The sequence below is a fragment of the Cetorhinus maximus genome, chromosome 9 (genome assembly GCF_964194155.1).
Source record: "Cetorhinus maximus chromosome 9, sCetMax3.hap1.1, whole genome shotgun sequence".
Classification (NCBI taxonomy): domain Eukaryota; kingdom Metazoa; phylum Chordata; class Chondrichthyes; order Lamniformes; family Cetorhinidae; genus Cetorhinus; species Cetorhinus maximus.
In genome coordinates this window covers 23,249,776-23,275,615 of record NC_135887.1, presented here as the reverse complement: position 1 = coordinate 23,275,615, position 25,840 = coordinate 23,249,776, and the positions used below count along the sequence as shown (strand labels likewise).

At 42.6% G+C, this 25,840-nt stretch overlaps 1 protein-coding gene across 3 annotated transcripts in view; it reads left to right on the top strand.

Moving 5' to 3' along the window:
- LOC144684472 (flotillin-2) overlaps positions 1-25,840 on the top strand; it is a 97,780-nt gene continuing 71,940 nt past the window's right edge. For all 3 annotated transcript variants that reach the window (XM_078548287.1, XM_078548288.1, XM_078548286.1), the window contains exon 1: positions 1-157. In XM_078548287.1, the coding sequence (XP_078404413.1) occupies positions 109-157 (49 nt within the window). In that variant the 5' untranslated portion in view covers positions 1-108. The remainder of the gene's footprint in view (positions 158-25,840) is intronic.

Genomic DNA, 25,840 nt, shown 5'->3' with positions numbered 1-25,840 from the left:
CCCGCAGGGGGACGGGGTGGGGCGAGTGTCAGTGGGGCGGGTTCTTCGCCTGGGATCGCGCTTCTTGTTGTTGTGAGGAAGGCGAAGGGGAAGCAGCGGGCAGTGAAAATGGGCAATTGTCACACGGTGGGACCGAATGAGGCGTTGGTGGTGTCAGGTAACCCGCTTCAACCCTCACCGCAGGAGGGACTAGAGAGCAAATTTAACTCCGGGGTTGGTGGGCGAGGCTCTGGGGACAGAGAGGGGGGGGTGGAAAAAAAACCTTTTAAAAATAAATCATGGGTCCAGAAAAAATCAGTGAGGTGGGGATGAACTCCTGAGAAACTAGGCCTCATCCTCAGGACTGACCCAGCCTGGGACAATTTGGGAATAATCATTCTTTAATCAATTAATTAGTGGGCAGAGGGATTTAAATTGGTTGCAGCTCTTATTGCTTCATTCTTTTTTAAAATGCCCTCCTTTTAAGAAAAACTTTTTTTCTGTTTAATAAACATTTAAATTGGCTTTTTTGTTGCCATGTATCTTTAATGTTCATGTTTTAAACTTGATTTTAATTCTAGCTTTTATTCAAATGGGTTGAGATTCTTAATATGCAAACGCTTTACATAATTGGCACGAAGTGCAATTTTTGGTAGAGGGTTTGAATTGTTCCTGTTGGGTTTCCTGTTGAGGTTTTTGTACCTAGAGGTGCAGAAATCTGATTCATTTTTCTGTGCTCTTAGGAATTGAGCCCCAGATCAATTGTTTGGTTTGTGTGAAGAGCTGAATACATAAATGTCAAGAGATTTCAGCTAAGCTTTTGACCAATGTTGAAAATTTGTCCGAAATTCAGATTTTGCTTTTTTTTTCCTGCAGCTGTAATGGTTCTGAGTTCAAAAAACAACATAAGTATTTCTGTTTAGAAGCAATTTTTATATGGACCTTGTTCAAATGTTGTTGATCAGCTTGTGTCGATAAACCAGGGTGTGTACCCAACCATGAATGGAGAGCTGCATTGTAGTATATTAGACAATGACTTTTTTTTTCCCATTTCAAAAATGGGATTCTCTGGTATTCCTTTAAGCTATTAAGTACTGTATAAATCTTGGATTTTGGTTTCAGTTCAGCATCTTGAATTTTGCTGTGTTTATGTAAGAACGCTTGAAAGCTTGGCTTATTAACCCTTTCATTGCAAAGGGAATTTTGCTTTCAACTCATTGCATAACATCTGTGTGTGTGTACAGCACATCCCTGTCATGTATAAAGTTGACATTGATGTGCTATGTAAGAAGACAATATGATTTAAATGTGAGTTTGTCAATGTATAAAATTAGCCTTTAAATGCCATTTGATCTGTGTTAGTTGAAGGGGTGGGGATCTTCTGAGTAAATACATTGGATTTGAGAGAAGAGGCTTTACCTCTGCATTTATTTGTGTCTCCTGGAATTGACTGTAGCAGGGGAAGTCATGGCCACTGCCCAAGGTTCTAAGTCGTGTAGGTGAGAGCAGCAGTATTAAAAGCAATACAAGAGCATAAGAAATAGGAGCAGGAGTAGACCACGTAACCCATTGCCTCAACTCCACTTTCCTGCCTGCTCTCCATTTCCCTTGATCCCCTGAGAGACTGAAAACCTGTCAAACTCAGCCTTAAACATACACAATGATGGAGCATCCACAACCCTCTGAGGTCGAGAATTCCAAAGAGAAATGTGTCATCATCTCAGTCTTAAATGATCGACCCCTTATCCTGAGACTGTGATCCTGTGTTCTAGGTTCCCCAGGTAAGGGAAACAACCTCTGTGTCCACCCAGTCAAGCTGATATAAAAAGGTGAAGTAAAAACAGAAAATGCTGGAAACACTCAGTAGGCCGAGCAGCATTGTAGCGAGAAACAGTTTATGTTTCAGGGTGATGACGTGGAATGTTCCACTGTTTGTCTGCACAGACTCTGCCTGACCTGCTGAGTATTTCCAGCATTTTCTGTTAATATTTCAGATTTCCAGCATTATTTTGCTTTTGTTAAGAAAGGTGAATTTATCTGAAATCACTTTTCCACTAGATTTTGAATTGTACCTGTTGCACATGTTTTAATTTGTTAGTTTGAACAGCGAGTGGGAAAGCTGGTTTGGGATTGCAATTAAAAAGGAAAAATCAGCAAGGGCCGGAAAACTAACAAAAATCAGGAAACGCTTCTGACGTTGAACCAAGACAGCTGAAAGCTTGAGCCTTTGTCAAAGAAGGGACATTCAATTTTTAAAGTGTGTTTCACCTTATCAGGGTGTCCCCCAGGTGCTGTACAGCAGATTTCAGTGTTTTTTTTTTAAAAGTGCAGTCCCTGTTGTAATGTAGAAAAACACTGCAGCCAATTTACATGTTGCAAGCTCCTGATAATGACCAGATAATCTGTTTTCTTTGGTAATGTTGGCCAGGCCAGGACATCAGGGAGCACACTCCTGCTCTTTGAACAGCACCATGGAATATATTAGATCTATGCGAGTGGGCAGACAATACCTCTGTGGAAACCTCTAATCTGATAGACGGCACCTCCAACACTTGGATGATGTGCCGAATGGGGCTTGAACCTATCTGCTGACTCCGAGGCAAGATTGCTGCTCACTGAGCCTTTTTCATAACTTCATTCTACTGCAGGTTTACACTTCAGTTAACCTGCTTACAAAGCTGCCATGTTTCTCTAGAATCTTCTGTTTTTGTGCACTCACTCAAAGCCCTAAGGCCAGTTCCTGAGGAACATGTCTGGTGTCTGTTATTGTTTGAATGAGCTTTTTATGGTGTGAGGTGGGGGTAGGATTGGTCAAGCTGTTGTATTCCCAGTTCAGGTTCAAATGGTGATCATTGTGTTTTTATTATTAGTTCGTGGGATGTGGTGCCCATCTTTTTCAGAGGACATTTAAGAGCCAACCACATTGGTGTGGGTGGGTCAGGAGTCACATGTAAGCCAGACCAGGTAAGGACAGCAGATTAGTGAACCAAATGGTTTTATGAGACTTTCCAGATTTTTATTGAATTCAAATTTCATCTGCCGTGGTGGGATTTGAACCCGAGTCTCTGGAATACCAGCCCAGTGACAATACCACTATGCTACCACCTCCCCCTGAGATAGTTTTTTTAGATTCAAAGAGCGAATGCTAGATACTGTTGGCTTTCTAGCAGGCTGGTTTTCCCTATGATGGTGACCCAGAATATTGTACAGCACACACCCCCAAGCCACCACCTGCCTCCCACCCAGCACCTGTTGTCTGATCACTGATCACTCAGGCAGTGCTTATTCACCCTTCCATCCCTTATTCTACAGCAATGAACATGAGCAAGTCAGATTTTGGGGAGTAACGTAGAAAGTTGCTAACGTTTGTTTGGTAATGGTTGACTTTCAGTCTTATCCACATAACCTTGAGTATCTTGTTAGCATATTTGCCATCCGTACTTGTATCGAACAAAACCGGAATTGTTGCCTCTGTCAGTTTATTGTTCCATTGTGATCTGTCTGTCTTCCTAACTCGACTATAGACTCCATCCCTAGCTGTTGTCACGGTTGGAAGCAGAACGCAAGCAAAATGGAGAATTCTTTTGGAGAGATTGAACACCTATTAAAGGCTGTAAAGAGAAATTTTAGACTGGGAGCAAACTCGTGTTGAACTTTTAAAACGGTGGATATGTTGAAGCTTTGCTGCAGAACAGTGAATGCAGGCCCCTCGCACAGTGAGCTCTTGATTTCAGCTCTTGCTGCGAGGAGTTCTGAGGCCCAGGGATGGAGCTCTGGAGTTCTCAGGAGAGATTTGAGATACTGACACTCCTACTGGAGCAGAGAAAGGTTTAATTGAAAGTTATGATAGATTCTCTGTGGTGAATAGGGAGAGACTATTTCTACTGTGTGAGGAGTTTGTCATGATCTTAACATGGTCACTGAGAATGAGAAGAGGCTTGGAGACCTGTTGAAATCCTTCCCCATAGTGAGTGGCAAAGTCACAGACCATTGATTTTTGAGGGGAAAATGGTTTAACTATTTGTAGCCACGTTGGGTTTGGACCATGAGAAGGAGTGGGACAGTGAGGCTTAGATTGCTACATTGGCTCCTGGTCTGGCAAGACCTCAGTTTTACAAATCTCATCCTTATTTTCAAAACCCCCCCATGGTCTTGCCCCCCCCCACCCCCCCAATCTCTGTAATCTCCTCCAACCCAACAATCTTCGGAGATAAAAACAAAAATAGCTGGAAAACTCAGCAGGTCTGACAGCATCTGTGGAGAGGAAGACAGAGTTAACGTTTCGAGTCCGTATGACTCTTCAGCAGTTCTGATGAAGTTGCTGAGTTTTTCCAGCTATTTTTGTTTTTGTTTCAGATTTCTAGCATCCACAGTATTTTGCTTTTAATCTTTGGAGATATCTGCTTTCCTTCAATTCTGGGCTCTAAAAATCCCTGATTTGAATTTCTCCACCATTGCTGGCTGTGCCTTCAATTGCCTAGGCCCCAAGCTCGGGCATTCCCTCCCTACATCTCTCCACCTCTTTATCCCTCGCCCCTCCTTTAAGACACTCCTTATAACCCTACCTCTTTGACCAGGCTTTTGCTTACCTATGTTAATATCTCCTTATGTGGCTGGGTGTCATGTTTTGATAATGCTCCTCTGAAGCTCCTTAGGACGCTATACTAAATTGAAGGTGCTACACAAATGCAAGTTGTTGGTGTTGCTCTCACCTGATGCCAACGCACAACACACCTGGCAACAGGGACCCCTGGAAAGTGGCTGACAACGAGAACCTGGCTTTTTTGCCCCCAGTCCTGGTGAGGCGTTCAACCCAATTGCAACGGCCCAACCTCTGTCCCAGCTGGGATCACCACACTGAGTGTGGAGAGCGGAGACAGCCACTGTGACTGTCTGATTAACCCTTTTGCTCGCAGCCCTTCAAAGGCCTATTCGAACCTCAAATATTCTTTGTTTATACTTGATAGCAGACAGTGGGTGAGGCACAGTGATGGGTTTTACAGCAACCTGCTGCATTACTGATCTCTAGTCCAGTGCCATGGAGAAGTGGGGATTGCTGACAGTAACCTCAACACTGCATCAAAACACTGATCCATAAATCTAGCATTGAACTGCTGAGAAGCAGAGTTAATGGTTGGACTGAAATCCTGGGCTTAGAACTCTAGATCTAACCACATTGTTACTCGCTGATGTGCTGAGTAGCTTAATGGCTTCAAGGCACTTGGCCAAGAATGTGCTCAGTCTCAGTGAATAGTTTTGCTTGGATGTTGTATGGGGACCTGGGAGAGTTTTACAAAAGTGTCAGGCTAATGCAAATTTCAAACAAGTTAAGCTATTATTGAAGACAAATTATCAAAGGGTGGGGGGGAGACGATATTTATTTACAATGCCAGTGGGAGTTTGTAATGAGTCAGGAGGATGATAAGAGCATAATCTGCCTTTAAATCAGAATAATTCACATTTCATTTTTCCAACTCGCTTATTTGCACAATTCCTGGAAATGTCTTTGTTTTAAAACATTTGTATTCTACTTTTTAAACTCCTGTAATAACATTTGCTCAGTAAGGCAGCTAGTCTGAATAAAAGCTGACCGTTTTTTCCATGGTGCAGTCGGGAAGAGAGAGAACAGTGAATCGTTTTCTCTCACTCCTGGCCTTTTTGGAATCTGCACTGTTGGCTGATTGAGCCAGCTTGGGTGGTCTGAAACTCCGGCAAGAATTGTTGAGGGACAGTCCACCGGCTAGAGCCTCTTGGGGTATGGTCCACAGACCCCTCAGTACCCACTGCCAACTGGGGGAGTTCACTGACTTTTAACACCCAAAATCAGCGAATCAAGGGTGCTGGGATTGATCACAGCACCTCCTGGTGGGAAGCATCAGCCCCGGTTCCCACTCTTTAATTTTCAATATAAGTTAAATGTCTCTCAGAAAGACCCTGCCGACCTGACTAGCAGAATCTGGTTATAAAATAATTCCAGTGTTTTTGACTGCACTCCATTAACCCCTGTGAAAGTGTGGGTGTCTAGGAGTCTGGTGGGAAAAATGGCTGGTCCTCACAGGCCTGTGAGCAGGGGAAATTCACCCCAAAGTCCTGGCCAATATTTGTCCCTCAATCAATATCACTTTTTAAAAATAGTACATTACCTGCTCATTATCTTCTTACTCCTTGTGGGAGCTTGCTATGCGCAAATTGGCTGCTGCATTTCCAACAATCCTATTGTGTATAGGGCTTTGAGACCATATCCGGAATACTGCATGCAAGTTTGGTCTCCACATTTAAGGAAGGATGCACATGCATTAAGAAGCTGCTTAGCTCCGTTGGCTAGATGGCTAATGTGTGGTTCAGAATAACGCCAACAGCGCGGGTTCGATTTCTATTCCGGCTGAGGTAGACTTGGCACCCACCTCCTCGCCTTGCCCCCTGAGAGTGGAAGGCAATGGTCAACCATCCCTGACAAAAACCGTCAAGAAAATGGCTCACGCTGAAGCATCAGCAGACAATGAGGCAAGCACCTGCCTTCAGGCAGAGCGCACACACCATATCATACTGATTTGGAGGTGGATTACTAGATTGATCGTTGGGATGAGAGGGTTGTCCTGTGATGAGAGGCTGAGTAAATTGGGCCCTATACTCTCTGGAGTTTAGAAGAACGAGAGGTGATCTCATTGAAACATTCCAGGATTCTGAAGGGGCTTGACAGGGTAGGTAGTGAGAGATTGTTTCCCTAGCCTGGGGAATACAGAACACGGAGACACAGTCTTGGGATAAGGGGCCAATCATTTAGAACCGTGAGGAGAAATTTCTTCACTCAGGAGGGTTGAGATTCCTGGAATTGTCTACCCCAGTGGGTTGTAGATGCTCATCCTTGAACATGTTCAGATAGACATATTTTTGGTGTCTCAGGGAATCAAGGGATATGAGGAGAGGGCTGGAAAGTGGAGTTGAAACCCGAGATCAGCCATGATCTTGTTAAATGGCGGAGCAGGCTTTTTGGTTTACTCCTCCTATCCCTCGTGTTCTTATTATAACAATGACTACACTTCAAAGGCACTTCACTGTAAAACATTTTGGAACATCCTGAGTTAAAAAAGGTGCAGTAGATGTAAAACGCTGGAATTGGAGGTGTACAGAGATATCGGAGGGATGTAGGGCTGGAGGAGGTTACAGAGATATTGGAGGGATGTGTGACTGGAGGAGGTTACAAAGATCTGAGAGGGATGTAAGGCAAGAGGAGGTTGCAGAGATCTCGGAGGGACGTGGGGCTGGAAGGGGTTGCAGAGATCTCGGAGGGACGTGGGGCTGGAAGAGGTTGCAGAGATCTCGGAGGGATGTGGGGCTGGATGAGGTTGCAGAGATCTCGGAGGGACGTGGGGCTGGAGGAGGTTGCAGAGATATCGGAGGGACGTGGGGCTGGAGGAGGTTGCAGAGATCTCGGAGGGACGTGGGGCTGGAGGAGGTTGCAGAGATATCGGAGGGACATACGGCTGGAGGAGGTTGCAGAGATATCGGAGGGACATACGGCTGGAGGAGGTTGCAGAGATATCGGAGGGACATACGGCTGGAGGAGGTTACAGAGATATCGGAGGAAAAACGGCTGGAGGAGGTTACAGAGAAGGCTGTCAGAAAACCTTGATAAGGCAGCAGCTGTTTTTTCTTTAACCTTAATTTTACACAGTAGTTCACTGGCCCCAAGAACAAAATCCAAGTGCGGTTTGGCTCCGCTAGTTCATGACTAAAATTCTTGCAAGTCACAGAAACATTGGTCTGAGACACTGGGTTGTTTCACTTTGGAAGTTGCTTTTTGTGAAATTGAATATCGGAACCATGGCCATTTAAAAATAAACTTTCTAAAGTTTGCCCTGCTGAGAGTTGGCTCAGGGTAGAAGTAAAACTGCAAGCTGGCTTAGTGCGTGTCAGTCAAATTGGCAGAATGACCAATCTGGATTTTGAAATATTAACTTCACTCGGTGAATCGTGGAAGGATTTTCCTAAGTTATAAATGTGCGTATTTGGTGTAACCTCTCCTAGAAATGATTGACTTGATTTACCGGGTCAGGGAGGAGCTCAGCACTCTGGAAGCTCCTGGGTTTGATCACTGCTCTGTGCGGTATTTGCTGATCTCAGCTGGCGCAGTAGAAGGCATACAGCAGCAACCTTAGGGGTGGGGGTAGGGGAGAGAGAATGTGCTTGGATAAGAAAGGTAAAGTTTGATCCAAATTTCCACTCCTGATCTGAACTCTGGGAAAGAGAGCAACAGAGAATGCGCGTGAGCATGATGGACCTGACTTTGCTGCTTAATAAATTAAATTCTACTAATGCATCTCTACCCGTGAGACATCCTCACTATCTTAATAGTTCAATTTGAGGTTTCCAACTGTTCAGAACCAGCAGCTCCAATGCTGGGTCTTGCTGTTTTGTTCTCTGCTTAATCAAGGCTTTTTTCTTCCTCTCCACTTTTCCTGAGGGTGCTGAATCAGGCTGGGGTACACTTTGTTGGTGCTGCAGTCTCCCAGCATCAAGTTCCTAGTCTTGACACAGTAGGAGTACCTTGACAGTGAGGGCTGGTAGACTCATTGACTGCAGGGAGCATTGCTCTATTGTTGTCCACTTTCCAGCAGTCATGAATGAATGATCCCTGTTGGTCATTCTTCCCCACCACCCGTCCTACCCCCACAATTCCTCCAAATTTGAGCCACACTGAGGCCAACTTTAGTGACTGTGACCCCCCCACCCCACCACAAATCTCCTCTCAACTCCAACATTCACCCCCCCCGCCACATAGTTGCTGGGAAACTTTAAACAAATTCAAAAATGCTGTAACAGCAGATTCGTCAGCACCTGGAGGGAGGGGGAGAGAGAGAGAGAGAGAGAGAATGCGAGTTAATGTTGGAGGTGTGAGTGAGCCCTTTGTTAGAGCTGGGAGATATTACACGTGAATGGTGTATAGAAAGGAACAGAATAAAGAGAAGTGGAGAAAGAATAAAGAAACTGATCTCAATGCTGAGGTGGTGTTACCTCGGCATGAAGGCAAAATTAAATCTGGGATCTTCTGAAATGTGTGATCTGCTGCCTTTAAACAATAAATGACATATATGGGAACATTGTTAAGGGAAATTTCCACGCAATACAAGTGACTCACCCTAAATTATCAGGTTTCTTTAAGAAGTGCATTTCCACGCATGGTTGATGAATTGCTGCAATCTGTTGTACCTAGTGTAGTGTTGTTACTGGAGTTGAATAGAGCAAGGTGGCTTGGCCCTTGGGGATTTAGGATGGGGGTGGTGGGGTGGTTCCCAGGCGATTTGTATTGTTTTCAAATTTCTGTCAGTCCTACCAGATTCCTAAATTATTCTATATCTGTTGACATAATGCTACATTGACGTCTGTTGTTGGATACCAAGGAAAAACAGTTTCTGCTACAGTAACAAAAACAGAATTACCTGGAAAAACTCAGCAGGTCTGGCAGCCTGCTGAGTTTTTCCAGGTAATTCTGTTTTTGTTTTGGATTTCCAGCATCGCCAGTAGTTTTTTGTTTTTATTTCTGCTACAGTAATACTGATTTCCTTGAAGTAACTGACACTGGTCTATACTTTGTGGGCAGCAGGAAAGGTGCAGCGCTCACTGTTCTTTACACTTCCAGCTGCCCATCGACTTTTCATGGACTTTTGGGCAGCAACTTAAAGTCATCGAACTTCTGAAGCAGCACAGCGCCCTCCACAGGGGGGTCTTAGATCTCTAAAAACAGGGCAAGCAGCAGCGTGTCTCCTCTGCCAATCAAATTGAAGCACCCCGCTGAGACACGCAGACTCTAAACCAGGAAATGTAAGTTAGAATATTTCATTCCATGTAAGAGCATGTATAAAGAGGGAAAGAAAGATAGGAGTAAGAGAACAATGAGAGTTTAAAAAATATATACTTCTCAACATCCCCAACAATAAATAAAATTTGAAGGAACAAAATTTCACATTTGTTAAAGTTAATCTTCAGTGCCAGAGATGTTGTTCAGCGGCAGTTAAGAGTTACCAAGCTAATAAAAATTCACTTTGACTTGAATGGACAAACCCTAACTTTTCTGATGTGTTTAGTGGGCAAGTACTCCAACTTCATGCTCTTGCAAGTATTTTCATGCCAAGGTGCACTGCAGGAATTCATCAAGGCTCCTTAGAAAGCACCTTCCAAACCTACGACCACTGCCATCTAGAAGGACAAGGGCAGCAGACACATGGGAACACCACCATCTGGAAGTTCCCCTTCAAGTCACTCTCCATCCTCACTTGGAAATATATCACTGTTCCTTCACTGTCGTTGGGTCAAAATCCTGGAATTTCTCCCCCCCCCACCATCCCAAACAGCACTGTGGTTGTACCTATACCACAGGGACTGCAGCAGTTCAAGATGGCAGCTCACCACCACCTTCTCAAGGGCAACTAGAGATGGGCAATAAATGCTGGCCAAGCCAACGAAGCCCATATCCTGTGAATGAATTTTTTAAAAATGCATTTAAGGGGAAGTTGGGCTAGCATATGAGGGAGAAGGGAAGAGATGGTTACGATGGTGGGTTTAGATGGTAGGAGGCTCAAGTGGAGCATAAACACCGGGATGGCTTGTTTCTGTGCCGTGTATCTTGTATAGTCTCTCGGTGTGGTATTAGTGTAATGAAGGTTGGACATCAACTTCTTGATGTCCCACTTCACTGCATGTGTGGACACCAGAAATACAAGGGCTGTCTAGTTTACCACATAATAGTACAAGCCGATAGTCTTAACATTATGATTATCAGGCCCTTGTATTTCAGAAGGTAGGACAGGGAGGTGCCCAGGAGCGTGTACTTACAGGCATGCCCTGTGCAGAAAAGTCTGGGGCAAGATGTGCTGTGTAACCATTCCATGATTCTATTCTATAATTTTATGAAATAGGTTTAACGTTTTGTAGACAGCAAGACATAGAAACTGTGTATGAGTTGTACCGGTGAACTCTTAAGAAATGGAGCTTCAGTTTCTCAGGTAATGCCATTGTCTGCATTCTGAGTTACTGGTTTGTAATCATTCCCAGTTATTTATTCTGTATATAACTCTTCACAACCCATTAAGCATGGATCCGTTATTCTGATTCAAGTTGTTTTGGATTTTTGTGTTCTTCAGAAATGTGTTAGTTCCAGGACACGCCTATTTCTGCTATTTCAAGCACTTCAATTGGGTACAGCTTGGATGGAGTGTAATGTTCCCTATTCACTGCCCAAATAATGTGCCATCGTCTTAATTTCCCAGGCACACACCCAACTACAACAACGTGACTTTCCTATTTGACGCACACACCTTCCCTATGGCTAGTGTTTCCTTGTAAAATTGTGGAAACACTAACTGTCCCAAACTCAATCATTTCTGAAAACTTAGTCTATCTTGCCCTCTTATTCTAAAAGACCTGAGTCATTGTACAGTGGTGGAGCATTGCAGAGAGAAAGTTGAGGTTCACTTCCACAGGTGAACTGAGAACTTGTCTCTTTCTGAAGTTTGCTGTGTTTACCGAGACCCCATTCACAAAGGTTTTGAAATCAGTTTGAAACCTTTTGATTTGGACATCATGCAGTTTTGGCATTCTAAGGATGTACTTGGGGAGAGACGGTGGTAATGTCACTGGACTAGTAGATTGCCATTCTGTTATGTCTAGGAATTTGACAAACCTTTGTTCCACTATGCATACTGCTATGCATAAACTAGTATGCTTGCAACTGCCTATAAAGAAGTTTTATATCCTATGTGGGGTGGGGGTGGAGGGGATGCATTTGAATCCAAATCCCAGAAGTGCAAAGATATGACTCAGTACAGTTTTCAGGAAGCTAATTAATAAAGCACATAATAGCAGTTCAGGAAAATGGATCATTCTGATAATGCAACATTCAGAGTCACAAGTGCTTCTGAATATGTTCAATTGTGTTTGCTATAACCCATGAAAGCTTGCTCACCATATTCACCCCTCGAAATGCCTCATCATGTCAATTGCGACATTTCATTGCTTGCTGTGATTTAATTGTGTAACTCTGTGCTAAGGAACCAGGGTTTATAATACAGAGGGTTCAAAAGTTACAACAGCATCTGGGTTCATCTCTGATTTGCTATCTTGGATGTAAAAATAAAAGTTATTTTGGAAGGTGCAAAGTTCTGATTGAAAATTTAAAGGAGTATCATTCTCAGAAAATGCAGGAGGATGAACAACTTCAATATATGGAACCTTTAATGTAGGAAAATGTTCCATGGCATTTCACAGGAGATAAATCAGCCAAAAATTGACACTGAGCCAAAGATGGAGATATTAGGAGTGACTAAAAACCCAGCTCTTTGACCAAGTTTTAAGGAGGGTTTAAAGGAGGAAGGAGAAGTTGGGAGGTTTAAGGTGGTAATTCCAGAGTTTAGGGCTAGATGATTGAAGGCACAATTGCAAATGGAGGGGCAAAGGGAAGGGGAAAGGTGTGCAAGAGGCTAGAATTGGAGGAACACAGTGGTCATGTAGGGTTGTGGGGCTGGAGGACGTTACAGAGATGGGGAAGGGTGAGGCCATGGAGGCTTTTGGAAACAGGGATGAGAATTTTAAAATTCAAGGTGGTTTACGACCAGATCAGCAAGCGCAGGCCTTCGTGCTTTAGGCAATAGCAGAATTTAGATGACGTCCCCATAATATTTAAATGGTATTTTCAATGCAGTAAAATACACTCATCAAGAGGTGAAAACAGTCATGGTGCAGCTTTGGGAGGTGAATGAGGAGAGCTGTCTGAAGGCAGAGATACAATGTTTGGGTGGTTTCTTGAATTGAAGGAAGAGAAGCAGCATAGCAGAGCATTCCACTGCAGGAAACTAAGCTGACTGAAAATGCAGTCATTGAAGGTGGGAATGGCTGGAGAGTGAAAGGTGCCGGATTTAAGAGCGAAGACCATGTTGTAAAAAGAAAGGAAAACTTGCATTCATATGGCATCTTTCACAACCTCGGGATGTTCCAAAGCGCTTTACAGCCAATGATGCACTTTTCAAAGTGTAGACACTGTTGTCATGTAGGAAATGTGGCAGCCAATTAATGCACAGCAAGATCCCACAATTAGCAATATGATAATGAGCAGATATTCAGTTTTTTGTGATCTTGATTGTGGGATGAACATTGGTCAGACATCGGGAAGGAACCCAAGTGTTCTTGTTTGAAGTAGTGTCTTTGGATCTTTTACGCCCGCTTGGGGCAGATGGGGTCTCGGTTTAACGTCTCATCCGAAAGACAGCGTCTCTGCCAGTCGCACCCTCGTACTGCACTGGAAATTCAGCTTGGATTTAGTGCCCATGTTCTGGAATAGGACTTGAATCCACAACATTCTGACTTGGAGGCGAGAATGATACTGAACCAAGGCTGACACCTCCTGTATCACTGAAGGGAGATTCCAGCCATCCCAAACAGAATGCATCAGTGAGTGGGCAGCCAGTGGAAGTTGGCAAAGATGGGGTAATTGGGGAATAAAGTGGGACTTATTGTAAGATGAAAGGAGTTTTGGGAAAATTGTAACTTCTATAAAATGGAACTTGGGTAACTGAGGAGGGCAGTGGAGAAAGTGAGACTAGAGGCAGCAAAGGTATGAGTGCAAGATAAGTGTGGACTTGGGCAATCCCATTGAAATGGTAGTAGGCAGGCTCACTGATGGACTGAACTGGATATCCGTTTGGCACACACTCCCTCGTTGAACTTAAGTGAATAATTGAGGAAATGGATGGATTGAAACACATAGGTTCTGCTATGTGTTTCTTGTGAATTGACCAGAATGACTTCAGTGGCTGATTAACAAATCTCAATTTCAGTACAATGAGAAGTCAGGGAGGAGGATGAGCAATAGGACAGGGTACTTGGAGTTTAGTTAATGTACAGAGAAGTAATAACCGCCAATTTTTAAAATGGATCTTTGTTTAAAAGCCTGGAAAACTGACTTCATAATCATTTCAAAAGCAGTTGATTTCTTAACTGCTGATTTTTGATTTTGTTTTAGTTCTCCATTTAGTTTAAAACAATCTGCCAAAAAGTTGCCAGAGTTGGGGTAAGAGAACTGACATGTGGTATATTAAGGTTGCAAAACTTGAACCCGCATGTAGTTTTGAAATTTGAGCAGGAAAAGCTTACTCCTGACCTTGAAAGTTTAGCAATAATTTGGATTCATGAAACTGTTTTGAATATTGCAGCAGGCAAAGGGGATTGTTATCCAACTGGAAATACATTGTGAATGGAGCACTTTCCTCTTGACATTGACTACATTGCACAAAAATTTAATGGCAAACGATCTTACTGTGCAGAAGCTTCTCTTGTTAATGACTTGTTATGCAACCCTGATTTTCATTGCTTCCCCATTGGCAGCTGTGTCTTCAGCTTTCTATGCTCTAAACCCTGCAATTCCCTCCATAATTCCCTCTGTTCTCTCCTCCTCTATCCTCCTTTAAAATATTCCTTGAGACCTACCTTTGACCAAGCTTTTAGCCGTCTGTCCTAATATATGGTTCAGTGTCAAATTTTGTTTGATAATCAATCCTGCGGATGCTTTATTACATTAAAGGTGCTCTGTAAATGCATTCTTGTTCTATGTGCCCTGCTTTCCCAATTGTCACAGATTTTCTTTTAAAAACTGCCTTTGTCAGACCCATTTTCAAAATCCTTAAAAGTCAAACCTCTGCTAAGTAACTACTTTGGCTCTTAAACAACCAATTAGGCAAGATATTCGTGCTTAAAAAATTCTTTCGAGTTATCAACAGTCACAGATTGCAACTCTTTTGAGTACAATCACAGTTCTTGGTTTCCGGGAGTGGGACATGAACCCACAACCTTCTGATTCAAAGGCGAGGGCATACTCGTGCTTAAGGTGAACCAAACAACAGTGTCTAGATATTGGGATGGTTGAAGCATTTGTCTTCTGTCCCTATTGCAAACCCCATTCCCTAATCACTGATTCCATCCCTATCTCTGGCAACTGGCTGAGGTTGAGCCACACTGCTCACGACCTTGGTGTTATATTTGACCCCACGATGAACTTCATATCCACACCATCACTTCAACTATCTGTTTCCACCTCCGTAACATTGTACAACTCAGCTCCTGCCTCAGTTCAGCTGCTACTGAAACCCCTCATCCATGTCTTTGTTACCTCCAAACTTGAATATTCCAGCAAGCTCTTAGCCAGCCTCCCACCTTCTGTAAAACTCGAGGTTATCCTAACTCACGCCAAGTTCATTCATCCATTGTCCCTGTGCTTGCTGACCGGTTAAACAATGCCCCAATTTTAAAATTCCCCTCCCTGTGCCTAAAGTGCTGTAACCTGCAAGGCTACAAACCTGGTGCTAGAAGGCAGGATTAAAATGGGCAGCCAGTTTTGAAAATGTTTTATTTTTCGGCTGGTGGAAACATGGTGCGTTGAATGGCCTCCTTCTGTGCGTGTTACTTTTCTATGGTTGTGTTTTCAAATCCCTCACAGGCTCACTCTTTCTCAACTCTGTAAACTCCTCCAGCCCCACAGCCCTCTGTGCTCCTCTAATTCCGGCCTCTTGAGCATCCCTGATTTTAATTGCTCCACCATTGGCCGTGCCTTCAGCTGCCAAGGTCCTAAGCTCAGGAATTTCCCTCCCTAAAACTCTTCCACCTCTTCTAAGATGCTCCTTATGCTTCTTTGACTAAGCTTTTAGCATTCAACCCTATTGTAAATTGGGTACCCAACGTGTATAGTAGTTTGCCGAATGAAGCAAGGCCTCCTTTGTTATCTGAAATTTACTGGGTGTGAATTTTGGCTCTATTGTAACGCCAGGTGAAGATTCTTTTTAAAGTTATCAGGTCTACTTGAAGATATTATCTTTATGCCCACTTCCGTGCCCCTGAAAAAGCCAGCTGTGTTAGGCAGCCCACTCACCTCTGTCAGAACGCTGTGGGTTCAAGTTCCTTTCCAATGACGTGAGCACCTAGGTTGAACACTGTGGTGCAGTACTGGGGGAGTGCTGCAGTGTGGGCAGAACCCTAATACCTCCTCATGTAGCTCGGTGTCAAGTATTATTTTGCCACTGTGATGTGAAGCCCCTTGAAACATTTTACTATATTAAAGGTGCTGCATAACTGCAAGTTGTTGCTGATGATGATGTGTTCTATTTGACCATGAGCTAAGCTTCAAACCCCATGTTCTCACCACCATCGATGGAGCTTGAGAGCATTCGCTGTAAAGATGAGACATGTGAAGAATAGTGTTTGGGTTTCCACCTATTGAACGAGATCACAGCAAAGAATTGCCGCCTCTGTGAGAGGAAAGAAAATTTGATGAGAGAAGTGTGGATGTTGGGGATGGAGTGGAAAACCCAGCCCATAACATGAAAATACTATTCCCAAGTCATGGCTCTTAAATTCTGTTGGCAGATCTGAAACAGATGGCTGCTGACAGTTTTGATGTTTAAGTAATCAATCTTCTTTTGGACTGCGCTCAACCATAAACCACATTAGCAGGGGCATTGTACAGTGCAGGAAGTTTCAGCGTCATCCAGTGCCCTAGATGTGGGTATTACAGTCTTTGAATTTGACCATAAACAGTCTAGCGTTAGCTGGCTTGTTCCAGTTAAGTGCTTAGATAATTGCATCTGTTATGTTACAGAAATGTTTTCTCTAAATAAAGTGTTTACTGTCTGAGGCAAACCCTATTGTAAATTGGGTACCCAACGTGTATAGCTGTTTGGCGAATGAAGCAAGGCCTCCTTTGTTATCTGAAATTCACTGGGTGTGAATTTTGGCTCTATTGTAACGCCAGGTGAAGATTCTTTTTAAAGTTATCAGGTCTACTTGAAGATATTATCCTCATGCCCACTTCCATGCCCCTGACAAAGCCAGCTGTGTTAGGCAGCCCACTCACCTCTGTCAGAACGCTGTGGGTTCAAGTTCCTTTCCAATGACGTGAGCACCTAGGTTGAACACTGTGGTGCAGTACTGGGGGAGTGCTGCAGTGTGGGCAGTGCTGTTTTTCCGCTGATGTGTTGAATGGCCTGTGCTCTTGGGTCAATGTAAAAGATTCCATACACTACTTAATAATGCACAAGGGGGTTCTCCCAGCATCAAGTAATATTATTTAAAACAGAGTATCTGGTAATATATCTCTGCTGTGTGGGATCTTGCTGTGCACAATTTGGCTGCTGCATTTCCCTACATTACAGCAGTGACTATACTTCATTGGCTGTAAAGTGCTTACCCCTGAGATTGTGAAAGGCACTATACCAGTGCAAACCCTTCCCTTTACTGATTTCTGAGGTATATCAGAGAAGTGGCAACCTTAAAGTTATCTGACACTGTGTACCAAAGCCTAAGGCCATGGGCTGGTGTGGCAGTGCTGCATGTCACTGATTACCACAGCTAGTAAATTGCTGATCTCACCTGGTGAGGAAGTGATTATTTACAGATCAACTTTAATTGCAGTCTGTTTTGCCATGGTGTGAGGAAAAGGAGGCTCTGTTGCAATCATTAACCAGCTAACTATTTCTGTATAAGTATATTTTTGAGACCTTTTATATTTTTAAATGTATAAAAATAGTGCCACAGATGAAATGTAGGATTGTGTGAAGGTTCAGGTTGACTATTGGGGGCAAGTGGGGAGTGGAGTAGTGCATGGTTTGGGCTGCAGGAGTAAAAGAGGGGACAACATAACCTATCCATTGCAATGTTCATGTACTCTCAATTCTCTCCACCACGGACTGTTGCTGTTTCTGATTTGTAGCGTTGTTAATATTTTTATGTTCAACCTTTCCCTCGTTTCTATCAACAGTCTTCTATTAATAGTCTTAGAATGAGCATTTCAGTAAAGTGAGTGGAGACTTTTGTCCAACATAAGATATGCACGTACTTGTACTTCACTTGAAAAGTGCCCAGCAGTTTAATTATAGATGTTATTCTCAACTTGTATGGAGAGAATATTTTGAGCTATTGCAATAGTTGGATGAAATACTGGTGGTTACAAGTCTGTCATTAGCCTAGTGAAAGTGGTTTGAATTGCGAATATTGCACAAGAAGGCTATCACATGTTAGAAGACTGGCATCAATGTATTTTCCCCTTGCTTTCTGCCAAATCAGCTCAGTGACTGCTGGAAAAGGAGCTCAATAAAGTTAATGGCCTTGCTCCATAAAGCCTGAGCTCGGCTTATCATTTTTCTTCTGAGAGGATGGAATAAAAGGAACCACATGAATCCCTTTTAAAACGACAACATGCTCTGTGTTGCCAGTGAACTGTAAACAGTTGAATTTACTGAGCCATAACCTTGGGTTGTTTAAAACTTTGAGATATCGCCTCCAACATGTAACTTTTATTATGAACCGTGCTGTCCAGTTCAACTGGGGAGAGATTTGGACCATTGTGCACTCTGGATAGGAAGAACAGAGTTTAAAAATTATGTATTTAAATTTAGTTTCATTAAACTTTGCACATGGTCATAAAGACTTCTAACATGGAACCAGAATATAAAGTGGCTTTTGTTGCTTCTTGTACCAATTAGGGCTTAGAATTAGAATTTTGTAAAATAATTAAGTTTGGCCTGAGAATCCGTTAGGTGGAAGTTATTGGCAGAAGGTTTATATCGTTTATCGGGAATTGCATTTAAAATACATCCCCAGGCAATTCAGGTCCTCCTGTAATTTTGCCTCATCCTCCATCATATTAACTAATCTGACCACTTAGGCAGATGATACCAATGTTGGAGCAATAATTACTAGTTCCAGGTCATGTATGAAAATGTTGGGAGTGCTGATCCCAACACTGGTCTCTGCAGAACTCCACTCCACACCTCTCTATCCAGAATATTTCCCATTCGTAAAGACGTCTGTCTTCTATTTCCAAGCAACTTTCAGCCCTACCCTGCCATGTCTGCAGTCGTTTCCTGAGATACACTGTTGATGTTTTTGATTCTTTCATGGGATGTGAACATCACTGGCAGATTTCCTTCCCTAAAGGGCATTAGTGAACCAGATGGGCTTTTACAACAATCGATGATAGTTCATGGTCACCATTACTGAGATTTATGCATTGAATTTAAATTCCACCAGTTGCCCATTAGCCTGTGCCTCTGCATTTCTAATCCAGTGATATTACCACTATGGTACCATCTCCCCTCAGTTGATTGATTTACAAAAGATCTTAAGTACATCGCATCCAGATTCTCACCTTTTTTCCCATCTTTTGTCACTTTATGGAAGAACTTTAAGTTACAGTTGGTGGGTTCGTGCTCTGGGCAAAAAAAAAACAAACACCATAGGCTTACATTCAGCACTCAACTAGAATAGCCTGTAGTTAAATTTAAGAATTTTGCTGCCTTTCTTAATTTTTCTATTTCACAATCAAATGAAAACTGTTAACGATGGTTTAAGCAACGATAAATCTACCTTCGTTGGAAGACTAACAATTGCCGACTAACATTCTTTGAACCACCTCTAAGTGCAAACAGAGGGGTATCTTGTGGCTGGAATATTTTATTGTTTTAATATCTGAGAGAAGCTAATTAAAGCTCCACCTGTAATCAGTTCATGGCTATTGCTAAATCTTTTACAGACTTCTCCCATGCTATCAACTGTCTACATAGGCGATAGCATAGCCTATCATAGTAACATCTGTAATTTGTAAAATGCGTATGACCTGCAGCACAGAACCTCAACCAAACTGGCTGTGTAGGAAGTAATTGAGGTAGAAAAGAATAGGAATGAAGGTAAATTAAGAAGTAGTGCTTAGGTAATGTTAAACTCGGGCACTAAAAGCCTGTAGATTGTTGGGGATCAGGAAGACTGAGAAAGGTGCAAAGTTCCACAAGCCCTTGGAAATCATGAATTTGAGTTCGGAGAGGGTGCAATATTATGATTTCAACATGGAAAGAGCAAGTATATATATCTCATAAATCCATCCCGGATTATTTTCACTTTAGTGGGAATGAGTAAAAAGTCATCATTGCCCATCGCAGTGTTAACACAACAGAGACAGGGCAAGTTTTCTAGAGGAGTTGTGGTTGGAGGCTAGCACTGCAGGATAGGTTGCCTGTCAACTTTCCAGTGGGCATGAGCTTTTAGAACATAGGATTTAGGAGCAGGAGTAAGCCATTTGGCTCTTCGAGTCTGTTCCGCCATTCAATAAGATCATGGCTGATCTGGTTGTGTCTCAACTCCACTTCCCTGTTTGCTACCCCCAATAACCCTTGACTCCTTGTCTGTCCAATGTTTGTCTAACTCTGCCTTGAATACATTCAATGACCCAGCCCCCACTCCTCTGGGGAAGAGAATTCCACATACCAACGATCATCGGAGAAGAAGTGTCCCCTAGTTCTAGTGTCCTCCACAAGTGAAAACATCCTCCTGGTATCTACCCTATCAAGTCCCCTCAGGATCTTATATGTTTAAATAAGATCACCTTTCATTCTCCTAAACTCCAATGAGTATAGGCCCAACCTATTCAACCTTTCTTCATAAGATAAGCCCTTCATCCCAGGAATGGAGCCACCTCTGGCAGTATTCCAGCTTAGGGTGATATTTGGCTTTAAATAACACGGCAAGCTGTGACTACACCCTCAGGTCTCCATCTACCTTTTGAGTAGATTGCCTGCAAATTGTTGCTTGGCAAGAGGAAAATAGGAGGAGTAGGCCATTTGGCCCCTCAAGCCTGCTTCATCTTTCAACTAGATCATGTCTGATCACCTACCTCAGAGCCATTTTCCTGTGATATCCCTATATCCCTTAATGTCATTAGTATCTAGAAATCTATTGACCTCTGCCTTCAACATACTCAATGACTGAGCTTCCACAGCCCTCTGGGATAGAGAATTCCAAAGATTCACCACCCTGTGAGTGAAGAAATTCTTCCTCATCTCAGTCTTAAGTGGCCTGTCCTTTATTCTGAGGACCAAGGAAGATGAAGGGACAAAAATGTTCTTGTTGAAGAACAAATGTAGAATGAATACTGTGTGCAGGAACATGTCTCGTGTTCATATTTTTTTGAAGTATACAATTGGAGTTCAGTGTGTATTGTAATGGAAGAGGTAATTAATTTGAAAATCTGTGCCTTGCAGTTTTGGGAAGTTGAGGACCGCTTGAAGAGTTCTGAGTTTGAGTCAGGCCAATAGGTGAACAAGTAACAGATCGGGACTGTAAGTGTAGAACCTGTAAATTGTAAACATTTCCTTATGGCAGGTTCATAACATTTTGCTTCAAATCTTGTAGTATTAACCCTGACACATGAGACAGCAGAGCCATTGATAGACAGCAATGGCAGCACATTTGCCAAGTCTGATTGGATTTGATGCTGCAAGATCTGACCACCATGCACCTGGCATGTAAGGTATCTCATTTATCTGCCTCATTTGGCTTCCAGCTCAATGTATGCAGTGATACAAGCGCTCCAGATTATGCACACCCCTGACAACTGAGGGTCATCCATCAACTGGATGGGAGACTCCATCACCCCCACCCTGATTCCATTACCCCTCCAAGTCTATGATTGAACCAGGCTGTTTGCAATCTTAGCATCCAATTTCACCCTATACTGAGCTTGGGAGCCCCAAATTGTCTGCATTACAAAGACTGTCTACTTCCAGATTGAGAGTCTTTGCTTTTGCTTCTGCTGCTGAAACTCTAATCCATACCTTTACCTCCAGACTTGTCTATTCCAATGCGTTCCTGCCTTTCTACCCTCCATAAACTTCAGCTCATAAAGGCTGATACCCATATGTTAATTTGCACCAAGCTCCTGTCACCCATCACTCCTGTGCTTGCTGGACTACATTGGCTGCTGGTCTCCCAACACTTCATTCAGAATTCTTATTCCTGTATTTAAATCCTTCATGACATTACCCAACTGTAACTCTTTGATATGCTCTGGCCACCTTCCGAGAACTTTGCATTCCTCTGGTCACCTGGGCATCCTCTAATCCCTTTGCCTTGACATTAGTTGTTCCTTCAGCTACCTAGACTCCAAGCTCTGGAACTTCCTCTCTTTGTCTCTCCCCCTTCCTCTGCTCCTTTTAAGACATTCCTTAAAACTTGGCTCTTTGATTATACATTAGATCACCTGTGTTTATGCAATCGTTCTTTGCTTTCCTTATCATAAATCTCCTTTCTATTTCCCTGATTCTGGTTGATGGCTCTGAAATAACTTTGAGTATCTTATGATGCAGTATCTGCTTATGAACCTCAATGGTATGGTATTGCTCTTAGGATGAGATTGTGAAATATTAAAAAGGACAGGATTGTATTTGGGTGGGGTGGGAGGGAGGGGAAATCTAACTAAAGTAAATAAAAGCAAATGGGACCACTTGGCAGTGAATCTTTTGTTCATATTAATGCACCAATATGTGTCTCAGTCCCTTCCCTTTAGATGTCTGCTGGTTTGTCCAAGGTTGATTAATTATTAATACAAACAGAAGCTGGAAATCCTCAGCAGGTCTGGCAGTGTCTGTGGAGAGAGAAAGAAACAGAGTTAACGTTGCGAGTCGAATATGACTCTTCAGAACTGTATTTTCTTTTCTGTTTTTATTTCAAATTCCCCGCATCCACAGTATTTTGCTTTTTTGATTAATTAATTCAAAGGTATGGAAAATCAATACCATGACCCATAACTTCTTCAGATAAGCTTCCTTGCCAAATTGCAAAGTAACTTCTAGCACATGAATAAAACATCAACCTGAAGCTTAAAAATCGGTAGTTCAAGTGTCACTCTGAACATGCATTCATGTCGAGTCACTTATCTGTTTCTGCTGTTTGAATTACGACAGTTTAAAGGTGCCAACATATGTAGCTGTGTATTTCTAGCAGGTGAGGGGAGGTGTGTGCGCAATTCGACACCATTATTCCACCAAACACGGTGTGTCTGTCTCTCTCCCCCCCCCCCCCCTGTCTAAGTTAGTGTTTTTTAGACTTTATATGATTGGAGTCTTCCCCTGCAACACTCATGTGGATCCATAAACTACCAAAATACAGCATCAGCTCATCAAAGGAAAACTGCTAATGTTGCAGATTTAAAAATAAATCAGTGTGAGCCACAACTGAAAGGGCTGCTAAGTGAACAAATGCAGAAAAATAGATAGACCAAAATCAAACAACTCCAGATAGCCCCAGAGATTACCTCGTAGTGCTCCAAGAATCCAGGCTCCTCACTTTGTAAACCTATGCTTTCAGCAAAGGAGGTTATGGGGAGATTATGACAGGCTTGGATATGGTGGAAAAGGAAAAACTTCCCATCAGTTGATGGTACAAGGGTTAGGGACACAGATATAAGGTTTTGGGCAAGAGATGCAGGGGGAATATGAGGAAGAGTTTTTTTACGCTATGAGTGGTAATGATCTGGAACTCGCTGCGCATGAGGTGGTGGTTGCAGAGATGATCAGTAATTTTTTAAAAAAGAAATTCGATAGGCACTTGGAAATAAACTTGCAGCACCATAGGGACTGAGCATGGGAATGGGACTGACTGGATTGCCCCACAGAGAGCTGGCATGGACTCAGTGCGCCGAATGGCCTCCTTTTGTGCTGTAAGTGACTCTGTGACCAAATGCTGTAAGCTCCTTTCCCCACACCTGTCCTGGATAGTGCCTTTTTTTATTTGATTATGAGATGTGGGCATTGCTAGCATTTATTGCCCAACCCTAATTACCCTTGGGGATTGATGAAGAAATACTCTAGCTCATTCCATCTCTGTGCTTATGATTTGATATTCAGGACTGGCTGTCTCTGCAACAATCTTTTTCTGCGCTCAGGCAGTGATTGTAGGTGTGACTCAAGGGTTGTAATTTTCCTCCTCCTCACTTCCATTCGCCCCTCCCCCACCCATTCCTTGCCCCACAACATGGATGCTTTGGATGCTAAATTCTTTTATCAATATAATCTGCTACTTTTAGCCTTTTCACTGTCTTGTTTGTACAGTTGCATATTTACAAAGCAAATTTGCTAAATAATAATATAGTGATTGGTTAGTATTGCTCCAGAATCTGCAGAGGTTTACTGTGTGTAGCTGAACCTGATTTTGATTTCAGTTTACAGTACTTGAAAATAAATCCTCCTTTTGTTTGGCGAGGAGGTCTCTCAGCACAATTATAGGAATTATGGAATCTGGTCGCACAAACACTTAACAGAAGCATTGCTGAGAGAATGAAGGTGGTGAGTGGGAGATAGGTGACTGATGACAGCACTTAACTAAGAGAATTATTTGGAACAGGGTAATCTTCAGTAATTGGCTATGTTGAAGGGTATGTTCCTGAAAAGGTACACAAATGGACTGACTTAGCTGCAAAAACCTGCATTTGAGAGATGCAAATGGATTGGATTATCTAGTTTTGCAACAAGCTCACGAGTTTCGTGTCTATGAATTGTTGTAGTCTGCAGTTCTGAAGGGGAAGTTCTCCATTCGAATGTTCTGATAACATGAGTTCTATAAGAACAGAAATTGAGATTAGGAAAAGCCACAGTACCATACTGACACTATTATCTTCGCATTAAACTAAGCCTTGGGGAAATTGTATCTGTTTAGCTGCCCACTTTTATTCTTTTAATGGGGACTGGTTCTGTGTGTTCAGTGTCTGTAATGCTCTATATGAAGTGCAGCAGCATTGACATTGATGACTGTGAGCTTACCACCAATTGTTCAGAATGACGGCAACTTGTCCATCAAGCTGCATCATGCTTTGAGTCACAATGTACAATGAGGCAGGATTAATTAATGACCTCATTGTAAAGGAGCCTCTAGGTAGCAGTGATCATAACATGATTGAACTTCACATTTAGTTTGAGGGAGAGAAGAGTGGGTCTACAACTCGTGTATTAAACTTAAAGGTGATTACAAGGGTATGAAGATGGAGCAGGCTAAGGTGAACTGGGAAAATAGGTGAAGGAGTAGGTCAGTAGAAATGCAATGTCAAACATTTAAGGAGATATTTTATTACACTCAGCAAAAGCACATTCCAGTGAGAGAGAGACTCCAGGAGATGATTGCACCATCCATGGCTAACTAAGTAAGTTAAATATAGTATCAAATTGAAAGAAACAATGTACAGTTCTGTGAAGATTAGTGGCAGGTCAGAAGTTTTCTGGTTTTTAAATTCTGTCCAAAGAATGGCTAAAAAAGTATTAAGGAGGGGGAGAAAATAGAGTACGAGAGAAAGTTAGCTAAGAATATAAAAATAGTAAGTTTCTACAGTATTTAAGAAAAAGAGTAACTGAAGTGAACATGGGTTTTCTAGAGAGTGAGCCTGGGAAATTATTAACAGGAAATAAGGAAATGGTGGATGCATTGAACAGATATTTGTGTCTGCCTTCACTGTAGAAGACACAAGTAACATCCCAGAAATGATTGTAAATCAAGAGGCGAAAGGGAGGGAGGAGCTTGAAACAATTACAATCACTAGGGAAAGGGTGCTGAGAAAACCATTAGGACTAAAGGCTGACAAGTCCCCAGGACCTGATGGCCTGCATCCAAGAGTCTTAAAAGAAGTGGCTGCTGAGATAGTAGATACATTGGTTGTAATTTTCCAAAATTACCTTGATTTTGGAAAGACCCCATCAGATTGGAAAAAGAGCAGATGTAACTCCTCTATTCAAGAAAGGAAGGAGACAGAAAGCAGGAAACTACAGGCCAGTTGGCCTAACATCTGTCATAGGGAAAATGCTGGAATCTATTATTAAGGAGGTTAAAACAGGGCACTTAAAAAATCTTAATGTAACCAGGCAGAGTCAACATGGTTTTGTGAAAAGGAAATCATGTTTGACTTGTATATTAGAGTTCTTTGAGGACATAACAATTAAGTGGATATAGGGGAACCTGTAGATGTAATGGTACTTAGATTTCCAGAAGGCATTTGACAAGGTGCCAC